The 20,500-nt window shown below is 32.3% G+C and overlaps 1 protein-coding gene across 1 annotated transcript in view; it reads left to right on the top strand.

Annotated features, from left to right (window-relative positions):
- lap (phosphatidylinositol-binding clathrin assembly protein lap) overlaps nucleotides 1-18,888 on the top strand; it is a 31,802-nt gene extending 12,914 nt beyond the window's left edge. Inside the window, 8 exon segments of the mRNA XM_017624332.1 lie at nucleotides 1,052-1,166; nucleotides 1,249-1,591; nucleotides 1,816-1,908; nucleotides 3,469-3,714; nucleotides 7,552-7,825; nucleotides 9,330-9,429; nucleotides 12,849-12,941; nucleotides 18,310-18,888. Of these exon segments, the coding sequence (XP_017479821.1) occupies nucleotides 1,052-1,166; nucleotides 1,249-1,591; nucleotides 1,816-1,908; nucleotides 3,469-3,714; nucleotides 7,552-7,825; nucleotides 9,330-9,429; nucleotides 12,849-12,941; nucleotides 18,310-18,498 (1,453 nt within the window). The 3' untranslated portion in view covers nucleotides 18,499-18,888.
- Nucleotides 18,889-20,500: the final 1,612 nt, after the last annotated feature.

The following is a 20,500-nucleotide window of genomic DNA, read 5'->3' as shown; positions in this document are numbered from 1 at the left end:
TCAGATTTCCAGGAATTTCTGTGAGGGTGGTAAACTTTTTGTCCATAACCAATATCGGTTTCTGTGACTTGCCACATCTTTTGTGTTCCAACCTGGCTCTGCCCAAGCTTTAAGCAGTCAGCGTGTCGCAATATAGCTCGACTCCACCGTTAACTCTCGCGCTCTCTGTTTTGAAATGATTTCTTATCAGTCAACTAACTTACACACATATGTCCCAGATTTAGGCCAAATTTGACGGCGAATACCCGACAAGATCCGAAATTAAACCAGATCGGACAACAAATAGGACTTTCGAAACATATACTCCATACAAAAAAGAAAGGAATGCAGATTGGAAGGCCTCTTGATTCTCATGAAGGCCTTTGGGAAGGGCTTTTAGCACCTGTAATTATCTACTGGGATTTTGATCGCAGTTACAACGTATAAAAATGGCCGAAAAAATAAAAATCCATAAATAAGTTTAATTTTTAATAGTAAAAAAAAAACAAAACAAAATAACAATTAAATAAATAAACAGAAATTTTTCAAATAAAAACTTTGATATTAGAAAAATATGCATTTCGCGATTATTTTCAATACCTGTCTCATACATTTACACTTATGTATGAATCTAATTAAAAGTAGTGTAGTTTATAAATTATTTAAGTTTGCTAATTAAGTTTTATTTTTGTATTTTATTTGTAATTTTCTGTTTTCGTTTGTTGTTTTCTTATTTAATTTCATATATTTTAACTGATTCTTGGTTGGTTTCGCCGTTGCTAATGATGTCTGTCTTACGTATTGCCATTGCCGTCGCTGTTATCGTACAAAATAATTTGGCTGTTATTTATTGCTCGTTAAATATTCTTTTCACCTTTTTATTGCCGATTGATAATTTTTTATTGACCACATTTGCTGAGTACATTTTTAATTTAATGGCGCGTCGTATTAAAAAAAAAAAAACAAACAACAACAAATAAAAAATTCAAAACACCACACCACTTTGGTTTGAGCACTTTTATAGCAATCAAAAGAACTTTAAATCCGCTGTCACTGCCTTATCTTCCACCAGCTCATCCTTTGGTACAGCTGCAGCATCGAGCAAATTCGACACCACCAATGGCATCGATGAGCAATTAAAGGCACAGGTGTTGGCCGAAGAGGAAGCGGCTATGAATCAGTACAAAGTAAGTTATCACATTTTCGCTGCTGATAACCTTTCAACTTTAAACACATTTACTCTCTATTTGCCCCCGTTTCTTGTTGCAGCAATCGAAAGTATCTTCACCCACTGCAGGCGGTGGTGGCGCTGGTGCTGGTGCTGCATTAACAAATCCATTCTTATCGTCACCGCCAGCCAGTGGCGCTGGTGCACCGATAGTCGATCTGTTTGGTGCAGCTCCGGCAACGGCTGCCGGCACTGCGGGTGCCAGTAGTGGTGGCGGTGCTGCTGGCGGCACCACCACCAAGGCATCCGATGATTTACTACAGCTGGGCAATCCATTTGCTGATATGTTTGATGCGCCCGTTGGCGGTGTGTGCGCTGGTGGCGGCGTAGCAGCGGGAACAGGTGGTGCACATAATACCAATAATATTTGGATGCATAATAATGGTAGCATGTTTGTTTTTAATTTGATTAATATTTATATTTTCTTGATTTATTTTTTTAGTGCATTGACACGTATGTACATACATACTTGCGTATCTTTTGTGTAATATTTTGTTTTTTTTTTATACCCGAGCGCACTTGAGTAGTTTATTATGTATAAATATTGTCATTTCATTGATATGCCTTGTATATTTTACTGATGCTAAAATTCTCTCTATCAAACTTAGGTTTCAATGGTGCTGCTGCGCCATCAGCGGCTGCCAATGCTTTCGTTTCGGACAGCAACTTCTCGTCCGTTTTTGGTAATACTGAACCAGCCGGTAAGTGAAATGTGTGTCCTTTCTAAAATGAAAATTCTAAGTAATCCTGCTTGTGCGCGCATTCGGCCGCACCAAGTGAAAGCTAAGCTATCCTTTAGTACCTAATTTCCTGTGTTGGTTCCTTTCCAAAAACCGCTTTCTCCGAACCTAATTTGTTGTTTTCAAACTACTAATCATTTATTTTACAGTTCATATTGTTATTGTTGAAATATATATATTTTTTTCATTATCTAATTTTGTGTGTAAAAATTGTGCAAATATTAATTTTTTATAAATGCTGAAAACTCGTTAACTATCGTTTCTTAAAGGATCATCTCTCTTTACGTTTAGTGTAGATATTTCGGTGCCTCTTTCTTACTAATTTTTCAATATTTGGCATTACTTCATATTAATAGTGTATATTACTAATTAAGTGTTCTGTAAATATAAAGTATGTATTTAACAAATGTCAACGGTTTGCAATTTGATATGCCTAACTGGAAATAGTGCAGATGGTGTGCATGCCAATAGTCGTTTAAGATTGTTTAGATTTATCTTTTAAGTTTTTAACATTTTGCCATTATGAAAATTTAAGTTTTTTTTACATAGTAATTACTTTTTGTTTAGTTAAACAAACAGTAATCATTTGCGGTTATAAAAAAGTTACGCTCTTATTACTTTAGGTATAGGTCTACATACATATCTTCATAGGCCTTCAGCTATTTTTATATGCATACACTAAAATAGTATACGAGTATAGTATATCGTCCCTTTTTAATGTTTAAAATGTGTGTTTAAAATAACAGGTGTACGGTAGTTGCAAATAGCGCCACCTCAAATCCTTTTTTTTTTAAACAAACAATTGATCGGTAGTCAGTGAATAATATTTCTATCGAATTCGTATGTAATTCATAGAGACAATTTGTGTTAAACAGAATTTCTTAGAATATTTCATTTAATTTTTAACGCAAATTAGTATTTTATAATTATATTTTTTAATATAAGTTTTTATTTATTTATTTTTTTTTTAATTTTTTAAAGCCTAGAAATATGATTGCAATAAGCAGCGTTTGGTGTCTGTTTAAGTGGTGGTACATATATGTTTAATATGGCCGTCTCGCTACTAAGAAGTTTCTCGATCAAAATTTATGAAACGGCGCTCACTGAGTGCCAAGTCTCTATTTTTCCCTAGTTAAAATCGCTGTTAAAATTTTACGTTAACTAATGTCGTTGGCGAAGGACAGCAAAGTACTTTACGAAGCAATAATTTTTTTTCGCCTACATAGTGACTTATTTTATAAGGCCACTGAAACTCTTTTTTATTACGTATATACACATTTTAGGATTCTTCAAGAATATAATATTAATCAGATATTATCAATTATTTATTTAAGTTGATCATTTATTTTAGTTACATTTAGTAATTGAAAGTATGTATATTTATTTTTTTTCCTTATTTGAAATTTAACATGTGCGATCAAAATTCTAATGCGAATATGAATTTCCAACTAACAACTACCATTGACTGCAATTGCAATAACTCAAATCCCAACCGGAATTTGGCAAAAATGCCACTCATAGCTGCTGGCTCATCGACCGCCGCCGCTGCTGCGGCAACAGTGCCCAATCCGTTCTTCGACACCATGGACGCTCCATTATTTGGCGCACCACAACAACCACAGCAACAGCAGGCGGCATTTTCTACAGCATCAACTAGCGGCGGTGCCGCCGTTGCCACCTTTATGCCCCAGGGAGCGCCAGCCGCGCAAACACTCTTTATGAACACGACAGCCGCGGTGGCGCCGGCGCCTCAACAATTCCCACCAGGTGAAGAGAAAAAAAGCATACATATGTACATGTAGAATTAGTGCGTACATGGCTACATACTATGTACATACAAAAAAAAAAAATGAACATTGTCTACTGAATAAGAGAGCAAGTGTTGTCCTCTATTGCAGTGTCCTTTACTACCTTTCATGTTTCGAATTGTTTGCTTGTGTTCAAAAATTGAAAAAGTGTACTCGTGTTTGTATTATTTGTACGTAGGTATGTGCATATGTATGTATGTGTGTGTGCGTTAAAGTTTTTATGCTTTACGCTTAAGCTGAGCTGTTGGCTTACAAAAAGCGCCTCCGTTTGCGTGGCATTGCATTGTTGCGCTTACTTTGTCATTTGAATATAGCAGTATGTGTCAATAATTTTGATTGATACCACACAACATTTATGAAATACATACCTGCTGCAAGATTTTGAATTAATCTTTACTCTGAATTATCCTGCAATCTCGCAAGATCGCCATTCAGGCTCCGACTTCTTTTTTATTGTTGTTGCTGCAGTGTTACCATAAATGTCACTTCTAAACCACTGCCATCGGCATCCATACACCCACACTCACATACGCATACACGCTGCCGTCGCTTTGCCGTTCCACTCCACCTCAAACCCAGTCACTGCAATGCATTTCTTAATCCACCTGCTTCTCTGTGTTGTGCTTTGCTTTACCATCCACACTACCTTTTGCTTACTAGTGCGTGCGTGTGTGTTTATTCGCTATGTATTTGATGCGAGCCAATTTTCCGTTTATTCACCTGTCAATCAATGCCAAATCGCACAACCAGCAAGCCAAGCGACCAGTCAGCCAGCGTTGCACAGTCCTTAGGTTCAACTTCTGCCGTCCAGAAAATTCAATGTTATGTGTGCTGAGTGTCAGGTTCCGGACATTGGTTTTGCTCCTTGTGGTTTTTCTGCAATTATATACAAGTTCTTCGATATTTCTTTTCAGTACCGTCTACTTGCGTTTGTTCTTTGTTTTAATTTTGATTTACTTTTGACTGTAATGCATTTAATTGTGTTGTAGCTGCTTTGTTTTGTTGCTCTTTATATTTTTTTAGAATTTCTGTTATCTCTAAAACGCATTGGAAAAACACTAGGTATGTGTGAACGTGTCGTAATTGTACGCAATTGTTTTTGTTTGGATTTACATAAATATCACCATTTTAATTAGATATATAACTAAGTTAGTACATACCGTGAAATATGTAAAGTAGTTTTATTAGTACATACTTCACTACTATTTAAAGTTCGTAAAGTTATCAGTAGTTCATAGAGAAATAAGCGCTTATACTATGTTTATACTAGTCACAAATGTAAAAATGGGGCATTTCTTTAGAGATCGAAAAATTGAATGTTAAAGAGACAGAAAACAATAGGTGGATTCACAAGATGTCCCAAGCGTGTTAATGTCGTAAATTATTTTAATGTAAAATAATGGCTTAAATGCTTTAAGAGGATTCGTAGGAGGTAATTAGCGGTAGTTATATATTTTTGATCAACTTAAAAATATTCCCGTGTTATAAAAAACTTACATAAAAAGTTTAACCGTTATTTTGCAAATTTAAATACGATGCTTACGGCATCTTGTGAAAGACTTAATTTTAGCAAGTAAAAAATTTTTTTGATTATGATAAAATTTTATTGGACATATAATTTTTATTTTTTCAGCTGAATTCGATCATTATTTTTTTGTTCGATAATATTTTTTTTTTTGTAACATGAAATACACACTTTTACTGGATTTATTCCAGGATGAGAAAAACATATTTTTTTTTTTTTAACAAGCAAGCAAAAAACGAAACCGACTTCTATTCTCATATAAAAATTTTAGAGTACCGTTAATTTCTTTGTAATCCAATCCAAGCGGATCTAAACCAAATTATTATGGAACCGCCTCTGAGCTGCCACCTTTCCGTTAAAAAAAGAATTATAGAAACCGGTTAATGCTTAATTGATAACCACCTCCTTTTTTTGAAGTTGGTTAAAAATAGCTACAGAAATGGTTAAACAAATTAAAAATGTAGCAATATTTTTGGTGAAAATAGAAAACGATTTCGAATAGGGATACCTAACCAATAATTGAAGGCGTTAGAATCATAAGGGTCTAAGTGACATTTTTTGAAAATATAAGTTATACCCATATTTATATAGTTAAATATAGTATTTATTTGGTGACAATGAATAAACATTCTTTGAATTAGTTAATTAACCTGCATTCATTTCGGTAAAACATCCCACTGCTATTATTATGTGGATAACTGTATGTACTTAGTTATATGAAAATATATTTTTTAAATTTACTAAAATGAAATAACATCTTAATGCAGTCGTATGTCTTATTTTATGTACGTACATAGTTCTTAAAGCTTAAGTATCTGTTTCAGCTTCAATATGTTAAAATTTTTATATTAATAGTATTAAACCTTTCAATTACAAAATATTTTTAATATATTTTTGCTTCTTTTAATATAATTTCTATTTATAACTTTCTTTAAATCACAAGCAACTCATTTCTAAAGCTTAAGCTTCAGCGTCTCTGGTATCTAGGGTTAAATTAAAGAGAAAAAAAATGCTTTTAGATTTTTAGTATATATACGTATATGTGCAAACTTATATTGTGTGTGGAATTTTGCATGTTTGGTCTCATTTTTGATAACTAAAAACTCTCAAACACTCAGCAAGTAATCCCAAAATGGCAGCTCATAAACCACTGGACACACATGGCAATGCTTACACGGCGCATTAATATATATATATTTTTTTCAATTTAAGCCCATACATATATCTACACTGCTCAGCATTATTCACAAAATTAGTACTAACTCTTTACAGTACAATTGGCATACACACATACATACAAACAAACACACATACATATATACATATGTACATACTCTGTACTACTTACATTATAAATATAATCCAATCTGTGTTTTTCTTTGGGTTTTTGTGTTTTTCTTTCGAAATTAATTTTGTATACATGTTTTACTTTAACTGCAATTATCGCTCACCTCGTTTTCCTCGACTTACTTCTCTCGCCAAATAATAATAATAATAATAAACAAATATTTCAAAATTTTTTTTTCTTAAAAAATATATTTATACATAGTATATTTAACACAGAAATCGTCATATTTATTTATTTTGTAAATGTATTTTTTTCTCTTTCTCTTTTTTATGTTTGTCTGTTTTATGTAAACTCACAAAACATATTTTGTATCATAATATAACGGCAAATAAATAAAAAATCATAAAAATGGAAAATGGTGGCACATACAAATATATATGTATATATATATACATATAAACAAATGTATTAAATATAACTACTATAAAAAAATTTGGTAAACGCCTCGTGTTAAATATAAAAACATTAAACAAAAATCGCGCAATCATAAATTACAAAAAAATTTTAAATATTTTGGTGTGGTGAATAAAATCCCAACTAACTTTGTAAAACACTGCTTTTTTATGTAAAAAAAAAAAAACAATACAAAAATGTGTACAAACATACTCGCATCATCCAAAACCAAAACTCATTTGTCTGTGTTTCGGGTATTTTCATTTACACCTCAAAAATATGGCTTACCAAACATTACACACATTTTGGGTTCACTAATTGTAATCGTCCAACCAATTCAAAAAAAAAAAATAAAAAAAAAATTCAAAACTATCATACAACGGTATATGGTGAACATTTGCACATTTGTACTGCGTCACAACCAACACCTCCGACTAATCCATCAATTCCTTATGTAATATCAATTAAATGTGTGCTTAAACAACAAAAACAAAAAAATGCGATTTATAAAAAAAAAAAAAAAAATCAAGGCTTCGATGCTCTGGGTGATGTACTCAAGCCGGGCATCACATCCACACATCCAGCCGCAGCCAATCAAACAAATATTGTCACTACAGGTGCTCTGGGTATGGTCGGCAGCCAGCAACAGCAACTACTCACCCAACAGCAGCAACAACAACTGCAACTGCAACAACAACAGCAAATGCAACCTGCTAGCACTGGAAAAATACTCACCGGCGATTTGGATAGTTCACTAATGTCACTTGTAGATAATCTGAATATAAATAAATCGAGCAGTGCAAAGTGAGTAGTAAACAACAAGAAAGAATTAAATTAAAAATCAATGAATTAAATTTAATGAAAAGAACAACAAACCACAAGCAATTTAGTAAAAATAATGCAACTCAGAAAGTTAAACAAAAATATTTCGAAAAAGTTTTGAACACCTAACCTAACATAAGCAACTAAGTCATTAAATTATAAACACATTTAAAACTAGGTGAAAATGCACAAAATCATTTTGAAGTATACATAGTAAACAAGATAAAAAATCTTGCAAAAAAAAAATACAGAAACATTCATTTGATTTACAAAAATTGCTTGAATTTGAAAATACCAGAAATGCTTATCTATAATGAATTATCTGCAATAATGACTTAACTCAAAATTTCATGTACGTAAATTATCTGTATAGCGAATTACGATGATAAAAAATCATATTTTTCTGTGGAGCATCGACATATCGCACGTCTAGTATAATATAGGGATGTAATTCAAAATTTACGTTTTCGAAGATTTGAACATACAATTAATAAGCGTGATAAGGAGAATATGCTCAGCCTAACAAATGAGCAAACTTCACAAAAATATCAAAGATATGTGTCTTTCTATGTCTCTTTTGGTATACCAATTGTATGAACTGATCAAGGTTTGTATGCGTTTTCCCACAAAATTTGAAATTTTGATTTTGTCTGGAGGTAATTCAGTCATTACATTCCAAGACATGCAAATTTTTAATTTGGCTCTAGTGAAAGTTTGTTATTATTTGAGTAGAGTTGTTATTGCAGAGGCCCATCGATATGTGGAATTTCAAACTGTTTTTATAATATGCTCACATGCATTTATAAAAAATTAATGTGAATTTTACATAGTCAGCTTTCTTCCGCTAATGCAGTTATACTACCGAATACGCTTTTATGAAAACTCCCAAATTACTTTACCGAATTCAATGGTATTTATTTTAAACGAATATATTTATTTGTGCCTCAAAAGAACCTTCGTTTTCAAGCCAGAGGTGTGCCTCATACAGCACATTCGCCAGATATGGACCCGTGCGATGGGCCATCTAAATCGTGTGTTGTCTGGTAATCGCATCGGTATAACAAAAAAAAAGAATTGGATACCGGCATTAACATCTAATTTAAATAAATATATATGTATTTATTTTTTATTTTTTTTCACCTAAATGCCATCACTTGCCACCTATCGTTGCTATACCTCTTTTTGGGAAAATGGAAGATTTTTGACTTGGAATATTCCATTTTGCTCTTCAGGGTTAAAAGCAAAGCTCTACACAGGATTGATAATCGATTTTATCGAATGGAAGGCGGGGAAGAAAATCTTATAAAAAATAAAAAATAAAGTATTTCTGGTATTTTCAGAAAGTTTTCTTCAATCACGTAATATCACATACACACATCCATCAAATAAAAAAGTATAACATTACACAATACATTAAAATTAATTCATTTTATCATAATATCATATACCAAATTTACTACTTACTACTACTACTACTACCGTATAGACCTGTGCAATGGAATTCACCGAAAAACACAGCGAAACCCGGTGCTAATTGGACACCTCAACCAATGGCGGCTACAACTGGTGCTGGCTATCGTCCAATGGTGAGTCTCAATCGCTTCTACTACACTACTAAAAAAAAAAAAGCAAAGCAAAATCTTTTATTTCAAATTTACTAGCTCAGATAAAAATGTACTACCTAGTACTACTACTCTACTACTACTACTACAACCACCACTACTACTACTACCACTACTATTACTACTTCTTGTACAATTCGTACTTGAAATATAAATACGATATAAATTTGTATAGTATTTTTATCACCCAATAAGAATATACATAGTTACGTACCTACTATAAATTAATCGAAAACTCCAAAGAATATACAAACAAATAAAAAACGACTAATTTCCAAAAGCGAATAAATTTGTGCCAAAATGAATATTTGTTGTAATGTCAAAAACAACAAATATACTGCAAAAATATGTATCCAAATATATAAGTTTACAAGAAGACGAATTAGCAGGATACAAATTGAAAATTTTTTTACCATTAAATTTTCGTTTGTCAACATACTTTACCTTTTTTGCTTGTATTTTTTGTGAAAATTTTTAAGCATTCTCCTTTGGTTTTTGAGTGCCTCTTTTGAACTATGCTATGGTTTTTTTAATGTATATGTATGTATGCATTTATTTTTTTCAATAGTTTCCATTCAATTGTGAACTTTTAACGATTTTTTTTTTGATTTGCTAATTTTTTACTAAAAATCTGTTTTTGGATATTTCCTTTGCTTTATCGTCAATCACATCGTCGGTTTTGGATGATTATCACTTGAAACAAAAACTTTACGCTTATTTTTTATCTTGCATTAAAAATCCTACATACATACACTCACGGAAATAAGTATAGTCACAGGGAATTTTCCACGATATATGAAACCATTTTTACTTTAATTTATTCCGCCAAATTTTTATAAAAACACGGTTCACATTACAACAATAAACATAAACATGTAATTTCTAAACTTTCTGCAAAATTCAGGAAAATTCAATAAATTTGCATGCAAATTTTTAACCTTTTTATCAGTTTTTTAGAATTTTTTTTTGAGTATGCAGTTTTGTAGCCAATAATTTTTTTTTAAATAAAGTGCAAGTTTTCGGTTGCAAGGACTTACCGTTGATTTTTGGATTTTTTTTTTCAATAAAAAAAATCCAACTGTGTATGGAAAACGTCCTCAACGAAAAAAATTCTCAAAAATCAACGTAACTTCATACATGAACTTTTTTTTTACTAAAACTGCATACTCAAACAAATTCTAAAACATTTGATTAAAAAGTTGAAATTTTGCATGAAAATTTATTGTATTTTTCTGAGTTTTACACAAGTTTAGATATTATATTTTTATGTTTTTTGGTTGTAGTATGAGCCTTATAAAACATTTGCAAGAAAAATAAAAATTTTTGCATATATTGTAAAAAAATATCTGTGTCAATACTTTTTGCGGTGAGTGTAAATGAAAGAAATAAATATTTTTGTGCCCATCAATTAGAAGTTTTGACTTTAAATTAAAAAATAATAAGTTTCCCTTGAAAAATTTTATATTTTTTTCTAAGAAAAAATGTCGCCTTTTGATTGCCCCTTTTTTTGTGTTCGATTCTAAATTGAAGGCAAAGGATGAGAAAATTTCGTATTCGTTTCTTAAAGGCAAAAAAGGCACATTCTCTGTCTGAAAATCAGATGGTTATTTAAAACGACAATGTTATGAAATGCGTTAGCTAGACAAGGACAAAAAGGCAAAAACATGACTTTTTACTGGGTTGAGTGTAATATCAAACACATTTTGCACCGGGGAAGGGCAACATTTTTTGGAAAAAACGGAATCACCATTAGTCAGCACCAAAAACGCCTAGCAAATTATTTTTATGAATACGCTACCACCAATGTTTTCATTCTCTTATTCTTCTTCGTCTTTGGCATACGAGGCCTTCCCCTTTCTCGTTTGAATATTTTTCCGGCATTCACAAGGTAGGGAAAGTGTTTCATCAAAGTTTTTTCAAGGTTTCTGTGAGATATGAGGCATCTTATTTGAAGTAAAAATATTGCTTTAATTAAAAAACGATAAATTCATCGGTTTCAGAAGTTTTTTAGTCACTGATTTGTATATATATATTTTTTTTGATTTTAAAATTTAATAGTTATTTTGTGATATGTTTCTTCGATTAACAATAATCTGTATTCTGGATTTTTATTTTTTCGATAATTTTAAACCGATATAATGAAGACTGCGTTTTTATGACCGATTTAAATCATTTATTATCTAAAAATTTAAATCTGAAAATAACGGCTGCAATATAATCGGAAAAATGTAAATCGAAACAAAATTTATCTAAAAAATAGAAATTCAAAAATATCGATTAAATTTTAAAGTAAAATAGAAATACAATTTTAACAATTAAATTATTATTTTTATTATAAACCTTGCATTTTAGGCTTTTATTATTTTTTCGTTTTTTCTCTATAAAAATGTGTGTTTCAATACAAGTACATACATATCTATTGCACTTAATAAATAAAGAGATAAAACAACAAATCAACAAGCGCACAAATTTTTTCCATGTACATACAAACATACATACTTATGTACATATTTGAACACAAGAACTTTTACCTCTCAACGACCACCACGACTTCCACAACAACATGTTCAGCTAGCTTCTTGTAAGAAATCACAGCAGAGTACCAACACAAAGCCAGATTTTTGCTGCAATAAAATAAAAAAATAAAAAAATTTTCGCTAATTGTTTTCTAAATTTCTTACACTCTCCTCTTTTTTTTTTTTTTTTTTTTACTGCACTTTTGTGAACATTTATTTTTATTATTTAGCTATGTATAGCAATTTAATGCATATCTCCTTTTCAAATATTTTTATAAGATTATTTTTATTTAAATTTGTTATTAATTTATTATTTCATCTCTTTTTTATCTTTTCTTTACATATGCCCTAATTTTATCCACTCATTCGATGCGTTCATTCGTTTAACAACATACACACGAATTTATGTACTCAATCAACTCGCCAATTGCGCAATTCTTAACGGTCAACTCACATACATTTTTACAAACATAATATAATATAAAAAAAAAAATACCAAAACAAAAATATTTTCATAATAAAATTCCACAAAAAATTACAAATATACAAACATTAATGAAATTCCTATACGCTCTTAATTCTGCTCACTACATTCATTACCTTAATTAATTAAAAATTAAAAATAACTGAATTCAATTAATCAATTAAAATCAAACGAATTCCATTTACCATTCATTGCCGATTTGATTCTCGTGCGATTTTCACGATATCTCGAAACGAATGAATCTATGTGTGTGTGTATGTACTACCTTAATTAATCGTACCACCACTACTACTACTACTACTACTACTATTATCACAACCACCACCACCACCACCACTACTACTTCTACTACTACTACTACTACTACTACCGTGTTATCTTAGGCACATGGCATGACAGTAAGTCCTGCGCCAATCACAATCCAAAACCATCCGTATATACACGCTAGTTATCCTGTTATACCAAATTATATGCAGGTAAGCAGTTTCTTATGTTTTTAATTTTTTTATTATTTAAATTTAAATTTGAATTTGAATTAGTTTTATGTTTTTTTTTTTTAATTTGGAGTTTTTTTTAATACTTGGAATTTTTCGTTATCTCTTTGATTGGTTTTCTATTTGCATCATTTTACCAAATTTATTTTGCCGCTCATAATATATTGACATAACCTCATTTGCGTTTGCTATACAACTATACTACAACTATGAGATTGAATTTGGTAGTCGGTTTGTTTGCCCCTACCTATCGTAATCTCACAACGCCTGTACCCATTTTGAAAGCATGCTCCCTATCTAACTGCTACTAACCATCTGTCTATACCTTCACGATTTTAACTATCTAATCTTTGTAGTTTCTAAATAAGAAATAGTTCGCTTGGTTGATTGTACAGGGTGATTCAATAAGACCGCAGATTTTCCAAAATTTTTGAATTTTTTTTTTTTTTTTTTTCATCGTGTTTTTTTAGCCTATGGAATTTATGGACGAAACACGACTCCTCTGGCAAGACAGGATGCGTATATCAAAATTACCCATGCATTTTTGGCATAGTTCGTGCTTTATAAGTATAATTTATTACGCGAATCGGGAATCGTCTCAGGCGTATTGGCATACTTTTCACTTAGCCCCAGAGAAAGAAGTCCAAAGGTGTCAAATTGCAAGTTCTCGGCCGCCATTTGGCCGGCGGTTTCGTAAGATAATGCGTAATGGGTACTTCGTTCGTAATAGGGCCATTGTTTCATGCGCTGTATGGCAAGTGGCACCATCCTCTTGAAAGTAAATATTGTCGAAGTCCATGTCATCTAATTAAGGCCTTAAAAAGTTTGTTACCGTGTCAAGATAACTTTCACCATTTACCGTAACAGCATTATCGCCATCGTTTTCAAATAACCACAATATTTTCGGCCGAACGTTCTGTACGAAGACGCACGTGTCTTGTCACGTTTTGCACCGACTCAGTTTCTTCGAATCTCTGCACCAACAGTCCGTTTCGTTACTCAGATTCGGGTGTCTGAAAAAATAAAAGCAATACTATATTAAATAAAATATTATTTAAATTTTATATTTTTCTGAGAATATGTACATTAGACCGCACCCGAAAAAAATTTGCTGTACTCTCCTGAGTCTAAAATATTTTAACAAGGCAATTTCCATTTTTTTTTGCCGAACGTTTTTCATATCTTCGGCCTTCACAGTCGGATCTTAAAGTGTGATATATCGATCTTCTTGTCTCGAAAATTTTTCTGCTTCCAAAGTTCATTGAGCTCAAATACCACGTTCTAGTACTTACACACCATATCTCAGTTCCTCCCACCCTAATGTCATTAAATTAAAGCACGCCAAAAATCACGAAACTTTTGCTTGGATTATTCGAGTAGAACTGTTTAAAAAACAAGTAATTTAAAGAAAGTTTTAAGACAAGCTTTTATTAGTGGTATTTAAGAAAGAAAAATCGGGCCTAGTGCCACCTAAATATAAAACAAATCAAACCATAAAGCTCGGAACACTTTGACGACAGCAAGCGACAAGCAGCATCTGTCAAATTTTAAATACACACGTTCTTACGGACACAATTATTTTGACGACAGCACGACATCTTGGCTGCAGGACTGCAATTGTCGACGTCGCCAAATTAAATCTATTTCTAATTTTGCCGGCGACAATGAGTAGATGTAGTGCTGCAAAATTAAATTGACGCAAAATTAATCACATATTCTTGATTGTTCATGTTTTTCTTATTTACTTAAATAAAAATCCACAATTTGTGAAATAAATATACCAAAATGTCAAACTTTAAAATCAGCTGTTTGCTATGTCGCTGAGGTCTTCAAAATGTTTAAGAAGCTCGCTTCAAGGCGACATTTGTCGACAAAATGATGCCGCTGTCGTTACGTCGTGAAGTTGCAGTCGTCAAAGTGTTCCGAATATCTTGACTCCTGCGCCTTCTAGCGGGTTAATTGCATCTTTTATAGCTCATCGGGAAGTTGCTAAAAATTGATTATAAGATTTGATTAAGCATAGGTGAAACTTAATAAAAGCTTTTACAAATTTTATTACCGTATGTATGTAAAAAGGTGTCACTGAAAATCTAAAGAGACAACCCCTAAGTTTAGCAAAAAAAAAAAATCCGAATTGCTTGGCAAAAATACCTGAGACTCTGGGCGAACGGCGAATTTTATTTGTTCGGGTGTAACGTGGTACCGTCTAATATACATATGTATAGTGGTTTCAGGATGAAAGTGATATGAAGACAAACACAGCATCATTTAAGCTCTCTTGTTTATAACTATGCAGATCACTTACAAATATCGCCCTTTTTTTGTTTAACACCAGAACGCTCGGAATCTTCTCTAAGCGTTTATAGAGACCTCGAATATGTTGGTCATCCATATGAACGGTCAAAAAACAATCACTTTTCTTATTGGGAAATGATTTGAACATTTGTAACCTCTTCTCTAAGTATTCCTGCCTCAACTATCCTTTCCTATATATTTGTCTTAACTGACTTGTAAATTAGTATTTATAAGTGTACTTCTTACACAGAAAATATCACTGTTAACCCTTGTCGTGTACTTAAGATATTTTGGCATACTTTCAATACCAGTAAACAGATTTTTTCAGGCTCTGGGCGTTCTATGTCCTCATCTCATCACATCCAAATTTTTTTGCTTCAGAAACACCAAATTCATTGGAGAATTTAAAAAGATTACCTCTTTTTATGCATCAACAGCTTTTAATTTTTAAGAGGATGCTAAAGGCTGAACGAAAAAAGCGATGAATTCACTACGTTCATGTTTGTTAAAATGATGGTATAGGTCTTTCAAGACTTTGACTCTTGCTCCCTTCCTTATTTTCCCATGGGTCACTGCAAAAAGAAACTACTATATCTGTACTAAAATGGAGAGTCAACGGACGAACTCCGAGGCAGGGGATATTTTGCCTATGCACATTCTATGTTGCTAGGTCCACCCATTTGGGTTCTCTAATCTATCTGCCTCGCTATGGTAGCCCCTAATGGGTCATTTATCTGTGCTACCAGGTGTTTTCCTAATATTTTGTGTCTAATATTCGAAAGACCTGGACATTCAGAAAGGAAATGCTGGACACTTTCTTCGCTATAGTCTAGTGGACCTATTTTTGCAGCATGTTTGCTTAAGGGCATTTCCAAGGTCTTCGTGTCGTTGTAGTCAGGCCATAGTTTTCCCGATATTTTACAAGTCTGTATATTTGACCACCTGCAATCTCTTTTTGGACTATTCCAAGCGGGCAACCCAGTGCTAGCGCTTCGGTTTCATCCAAACCGGCTCCTGACTTCGGCAACTCATCCGACCTCTCATTGCGTTCTAGGTTTCTTTATCCGGGAAACCTGACAAGAGAGACGGTAGTTGACTGAGAGACAGCACAGTATCACTTTGTATTCCCTAACTGGCTTGGTTTTGGTAACGGGTAACGCTATTGGCAGTAGCGCCGCCTGGTTGTCATAATATATTGTTGCTTTGCCCGTCTCTAATCGGGGAAACTTAAATATGACGTTTGTAAAGATTTCAACATTCCCCACAACAGAGAAAATTCTTAGCTCTTAGCAGCTTATAAACCCCAGCTGATTTTTTTTAACATAAAATGATTTTTTTGGATCCCCACGTACCTTCACCGGATTGCTTCGTAATATTTTCGAAACTTCTCTTTCAATGCTCACCTAGGGACTGCAGTCGCCTATTGACAAAGCCTTTGAAAAAGAAACCCCTTTGGCCTCGGGGCCATGAGATTGCGCGATTCCATTGTCTTTTATGTAATCTAGTACATATACATAGATAAATCTAACATAAACTACGCAAAATATGAAGTTGATCATTTTACCTTGGTACAAATAAACGACCCGCCTACGTGCAAGTCTGATTCATTTAAATTTTCACCCTTTTTATCCAGAAGAAGGAATACTCTTCATCGTTTTATTTAAATGTCAACTTTCTTGTAAACAATGCCTAAGAGTTTGAAAGTTTTCTTTTTTAAATATTTTTCTTTCTTACGAGACGAGCGGGGCTACAAACTTATACTACATTTAACTTCAATTAGTTTTGTAATGTGATATTTGAGAAGTGGGGCAAATTCCGTTGCGTTCCTTGCGTTTTGTAACCAGTTGGTTGATTATGTAGCATATCTTTAGGCACTAGGTTTTGTAGGTAAACTAAGTAAACAGTAGTGAATTTCTATCTTCTTTCACCACGCTTTCAAACCCTATTGCTGTTTGTAAACCTCAAAATCTAGCTCCTCGAAACATTTCATAAAATTTCTATAAAACATTTGAATTGATTTTTTATTTAAATTATTATTTTAACATTTCCTTTTTGTTAATAACTATTATGCATCTATTTTAGTTAAACATTGTTATGTAAAAGTTCAATTTGTATTATTTTCTTAACTCCTTTTATGTCATTTATATATTTTTTCCTTCTAATTTGGTTTCGATTAGCGAAAATTAGTTAAGTAAAAAGAGTTGAAACAACTGCTATAAGTACTAACCCCCTTGTAATGAACTCAGTATTCAATTCTTTAGTATAGATACGCAGCGTTTTGCAGCATTTTACATTTACATAAAAAAGTTGTGTGTGTTTTTTTCTTTGAGTATTAGATTTCCATTCAATTAGTTGCATACGATTCTAACGTATCTTCTTCGTTTGCGCTTTAATTTGATTTAATGCTTTTTTTTCACCAACGCATTTTGGTTGCCCTAACCCTGAAGTTTTTGGTTCTTCTAAATATTCTCGATTTTCTTGCGTTCTGTTCTGTTCTGACTTCTTGCTCTGTTTGATGCCCCACTATTTGAACGTAGTTCTGACAGTGTTACCCTTTTTCTGTACGCGAAAACGATACGGATTTGTCTTCTTTCGATGCATGCGCTCCTTTCGATTATCCTTTTTAGCGAAATTGTTGATTAATTATAAACACAATAACTCAAAAATTTTACTAATAACTATTTTTTCTTTCATATTTTTTTTTTGTTTCTTATTCTGCGCTATGTTCTGATGAAAACGTTGGAATATGATGATTTTTTGGCTGATCGTCGTTGTTGATTGCTGTGGATCTTCAACTTTGTTACGCTGATGGCATACTCGAAACTTCATTATCCATTTTATGTGGAATGCTACATGTTGACCTTCAATATTTTCCATCGGATTTCGACCACAATTACGGTGCTGAATTACGGTTAATTGTAACGCACCTGAATGTCTGCATCGATACTCAACGATCGACGACAAAATATACAAACGATTAACGCTACTGATTATTTCATTTCCAACGCTATGTATCGCTCCATCGATATCCACGGACGTAATCAATAATTTGCAGCAGGGAATGCCGGTGATGGGACAACCTATGCTGGGTCAAGCCCCTTTGACTGGCGTACAACCGACGATGATGACAGCGGCGCCGCCCACACTGCACAGTAGTGCGATAACAATGCAACCGCAATCACTCCATCAGCAACCCAACGGCGGAAATAAGGGGGCGCCACTCGATCCATTTGGTGTGTTATAAGATGGCTAATGTAGCGGGCAGCCGTGAGCAACAACAATGTGTATAGAACCCTAACAATCCAAACCTAGCAGAGCAGCAGAGAGCAGCACAGCTGGTGTTGCTGCTGCAATGGAGTATGATGCCATCCAACAAGTAAAGCATAACCAATCAATTTGTAAAAGCGATTGGGTAGGGGGAGTAAAAATACAAAAAGAAAAAGACAAAATGGTTGACTAAGTGGTTTGTTGGGGGAAAGAGGGAGGGGGGATTTGGAGGGTAGAAACAAAAGCTTAGCTGGGGTAGAAAATTTAGCTGCCTTCCTTTTTGAGGGACACGGAGCGTGTAGTGCAAGTTGTGAATGACATTCACCGGAAAAAATAAAAATAAAAAGGAAAAACTCAGTTTCAAATTATAAATTAATTAATTAAATACAATTAAAATACTATTATGATTATATTATATTATAAATTTAAAATATGAAAAATGCTGGCAGAGAAAAAATTTAAAATAAATGCAATGATTGCAATGCGTTGAAGTTAGAAAATAAATAAAAGCAAAAAAATAATAATAAATACTGTACAATATTATTATTATTATTGTACTGTACTATTTCTTATAATTAAAATTATTGTATTGTATTGTATTGTATAACTTGCAAATACCATTACCAATCACAAAGAGCGATATTGAATAGAATGAAATTAGCGAAAAAAAAAACATGAAGTACCATTAAAAATAAAAGAAGGCAGAAGAAAAATATATAAACTATACGCTATATACTTACTATTATGTTATATAGAAAGAGAAATATATAATATACACGTGTATGTATATGAATTATGAAGAAAATTCTATGTATTAGTAATGTAAGTGAGACACAAAACAAGAAAACTAGCATGAAATAAAAACAATTTAAATTAAACAAAACGAAAACAAAATCGCTTGGCTTTGTAGAGTGTACAAGTATTTGAAAATTATAAAAAAAGGTAAAAAAAAATATTAGACAACCGATCTGTAGTAGTTTGTGTAACTAATGTAAGCAAGTGTTGGCGTAAAAAATATGTATATGTATGTAAAACAGTTGAAATGCAAAAAAAAAAAACTTTCTAGAAAGCTAAAGTGAAAAGCAAAAGCAGCAGGAAGTGTATATTTAGGAAACAGAATAAAAAGGAAAATGCGGAAACCCCTGAAACCCACAAAACAAAGCAAATAAATATATTAAAATGTTGAACATGTGCAGATTATATATACATATATACATACAGACATACTTACATAAATGTGTATACAGTCATGTGAAAAAATAGGGACACTACATTTTTAAAAGTTTTAGCTATTTTTCTTTTGCATGTTTAATGTTTATTATTATTTTTATAGAAACCAGCTTGTCATATGTATAACAAACGCCATATATATACATAATTCCACATTTCAACTTTGTAGAAAAGTTCAAAAAACTTTTTATTTCCTTCGTCATATAAAAAGTCGCCGAACTTTGTATGGAAGAAAAAGTATGACAACTTCAGCAAAAAAAAATACTAACAAAAATTAACGCGAATTCTTAGCCACTTGAAGCTCGGACTTTATTAAACTAGAATTAATATGCTGTAGAAATACATTAGTTAGCATTTTTCTAGAAATTCCGAAAAAAATTTGTTGTGAATATTTATGGAATTTGTAAAATTTTTCTACAAAGTTTGAAATAGGGATTCATGAACTATACTTTTATAAAAAAAGTAGTAAAAATTAAACAATAAAAAAGAAAAAAATAGCCGAAACAAGTAAAAACGCCATATTCCTATTTTTCACATGACTGTGTATCGAAATATATATATATTTATAAAAAAATGCAAACAATTTCACGTTAAAGTTAAAAATTATGCAAAAAAATGCTCACAATAATCACTGTTGTCATGCGAAAAGCTATTCGATCATACTTACCTTACCTGGCTTAAAATATTATTAATTCGTTTCATAGTTGGTTTTATTAAAAACGATTAATTACACGGTGCTACAAAATAAA

This window comes from Rhagoletis zephyria, unplaced genomic scaffold (genome assembly GCF_001687245.7).
Source record: "Rhagoletis zephyria isolate East Lansing unplaced genomic scaffold, Rhagoletis_zephyria_1.1 Rzeph_scaffold_03571, whole genome shotgun sequence".
NCBI lineage: Eukaryota > Metazoa > Arthropoda > Insecta > Diptera > Tephritidae > Rhagoletis > Rhagoletis zephyria.
The sequence above is the reverse complement of the archived record's forward strand: the minus strand, read 5'-3'. Positions and strand labels throughout refer to the sequence as shown.